This window comes from Phytophthora cinnamomi, assembly GCF_018691715.1.
Source record: "Phytophthora cinnamomi strain GKB4 chromosome Unknown Contig21, whole genome shotgun sequence".
Classification (NCBI taxonomy): Eukaryota; Oomycota; class Peronosporomycetes; order Peronosporales; family Peronosporaceae; genus Phytophthora; species Phytophthora cinnamomi.
Window position 1 is genome coordinate 1,050,748 of NW_027150954.1, and position 2,599 is coordinate 1,053,346.

Below are 2,599 nucleotides of genomic sequence, written 5' to 3' on the forward strand. Positions count from 1 at the left end.
CTTCTAATCCGTTTGTTTCGTTTTCTCGTGCGCAAGTACGACGCCCTGAACATTTCTAATACGTGGACCACAACTGGGTGTTTCTAAGCGGCGACCCGTTTTTCTTTGCTCCAGCCTCATTAGACAGACCCGCACGCCCGCCCGTAACGAGTGCGCGAGCCCCAGCGCCCGCTCCAGCCCGCTCGCGTCCCCCCCGGCCGCCCCGAGACCATGAGCGACATCCCCGTGCAGCTAGGCCACTACCGCCTGGGCAAGACGCTCGGCATCGGCTCCTTCGGCAAGGTCAAGCGTACGTTCGTTTAGCCACTTTTTGCCACCCCGTTTAGGTGAATTTGCCGCTCGTGTTTACACAATGTCTCTAAACGTTGTCTCTAAAGTTGCCGAGCACGACATCACGGGCCACAAGGTGGCCATCAAGATCCTCAACCGCAACAAGATCCGCAGCCTCGATATGAGCGAGAAGGTGCGGCGTGAGATCACGCTGCTGCGCAAGATGCGCCACCCCCACATCATCCGGCTGTGCGTCCATTTTTCTTTAAAAAAGTTTACCGCAACAACTTACCGGTATTTTCTTCTTCTTCTTCTAGGTACGAGGTGATCGACACGCCCACGGACATCTTCATGGTGCTGGAGTACATCGCCGGGGGTGAACTCTTCGACTACATTGTGTCTAAAGGACGGGTGCGTGGTTAAGTGGTGCTTAAAATGTGTTGCCGTGGTTAGGTGGTGTTAACCATTTTTTATTTTATTATTATTATTATTATTAATTTTTTTAGTTGGCGCCGGAGGAGGCGAGGCACTTTTTCCACCAGATCATCTCGGGCGTCGAGTACTGCCACTTCCATCGCATCGTGCACCGAGATTTGAAGCCGGAGAACCTGCTGCTGGACGCGGACAACAACATCAAGATCGCAGACTTCGGGCTCTCCAACAGCATGGAGGACGGAGACTTCCTGCGCACGTCGTGCGGCTCCCCCAACTACGCAGCTCCCGAGGTGATTTCGGGCAGCTTGTACGCTGGCCCAGAGGTGGACGTGTGGTCCTGCGGCGTCATCCTGTACGCGCTGCTGTGCGGCAGCCTGCCGTTCGACGACGAGAGCATCCCCAACCTCTTCAAGAAGATCCGCGGCGGCATGTACTCGCTGCCCAGCCACCTGTCCGAGATGGCGCGCGACCTCATCCCGCGCATGCTCGTGGTGGACCCCATGAAGCGCATCACGATCCCGGAGATCAGGCAGCACCTGTGGTTCCAGATTGATCTGCCCCCGTACCTGCAGCACCCGCCGGAGATCGTGGAGCACGAGGTGTGTGTGGATTGTCACGTCGTTTTGAGATTTTTTTCTTTTTATCTCGTGGTAAGATTCTCACTGTTGCTGTCTGCAGACCTTCAAGATTGACGAGGAGTGCCTGTCGCAGTGCTTGGCACTGAATTACGCTGCAAATATCGGCCATGACCAGCTCGTAGCATTGCTCAAAAGACGAGAGAATCACCCGCTTCGCGTGGCGTATGAACTTATTCTCGACCACAAGAACGCCAAGATCCGTATCGATGGTGCGTTTCAGTTGGTTTTCTTTCTGCCGATTTGTGCCTATCCATGGCTTATTCGTCCACTTCTCGAACTATGTGCTCCAGTCTAACATGGTTGGTTTTCGTTGTGGATATAGAATTGCGGGATGTGCGAACGGTGAATAACAAACCCAAGACGTTCTCAACCCCCGAACCCAGTACATTGCTGCTCCCTGGACGAGGACCCCTTCCAATGGCGGCTTCTCCTTTAGTCACGCCCTCGTCAACGCTGTCCGACCCGCGAAATTTTGGTGGGCGAGGAATGAATATCCCGGGGCAAGCACCGAGGATGTCAGCATCCGGAGGTAATGGTATGTCTGGTTTTGAAGATGGCCATGGTGCAGCCCCCACTCCCAAGAGGCGACGATGGTACTTGGGCATTCAGTCGAAGAAGGAGCCAGCTCACGTGATGTCGGAAGTATACAAGGCGCTGTTCGTGCTCCACTTTGAATGGAAGGTCGTGGCGCCATACCGCGTAAAGTGCCGGTGGCAATCTCCCGTAGGCGATCCCAACAACCAGAATGGGGGAGCCGTGATGAGCCCAGACGAGATCAAGTTGCAGCAGCAGATGCAGCGCATCAAGATTGGCCTCCAGCTCTACAAGGTGCAGCAGCACATTTACTTGTTGGACTTTCAGCGTCTGGACGGCAACGCCTTCACGTACATGAACCTGTGCGCCCGCATCATTACAGAGCTGAAGACGCTCTCCGGCATCCGACCGCTGGCTAGTGGCCACGATCCGCGTTTTGGAGGAGATGGAGGAGGCAACATGAATTCTGTGCACTTGCACCAGCACAACCCCCTCGGTGCCCAGGGGGGCCAGTAAGCTTGAGTGACGCTAGTAATACGCTGTCACCTTTTGGAGCGTTCGTTCTGCATGTTTTGTAGGCTGACTGACACAAAGAAGCCGAGAGCGCGAGAGCGGAACACATTAAAGAAGACAAGTAAACCATTTTATATCTGAGTTATCCCTCTACAACCCAGGAACTTCAGTTATCCCTCTACAAGTCATCACCGCCAATGCAGTAGTGC

General features: G+C 54.5%; 1 protein-coding gene across 1 annotated transcript; it reads left to right on the forward strand.

Annotated features, from left to right (window-relative positions):
* Positions 1-210: 210 nt before the first annotated feature.
* Positions 211-2,393, forward strand: IUM83_03612 (CAMK/CAMKL/AMPK protein kinase; the record flags this gene model as incomplete). The annotated part of the gene is made up of 6 exons (XM_067927630.1): positions 211-289; positions 378-519; positions 588-681; positions 777-1,304; positions 1,384-1,552; positions 1,912-2,393. 6 exons carry the CDS (start codon positions 211-213, stop codon positions 2,391-2,393), a joined length of 1,494 nt encoding a protein of 497 aa, XP_067795270.1.
* Positions 2,394-2,599: the final 206 nt, after the last annotated feature.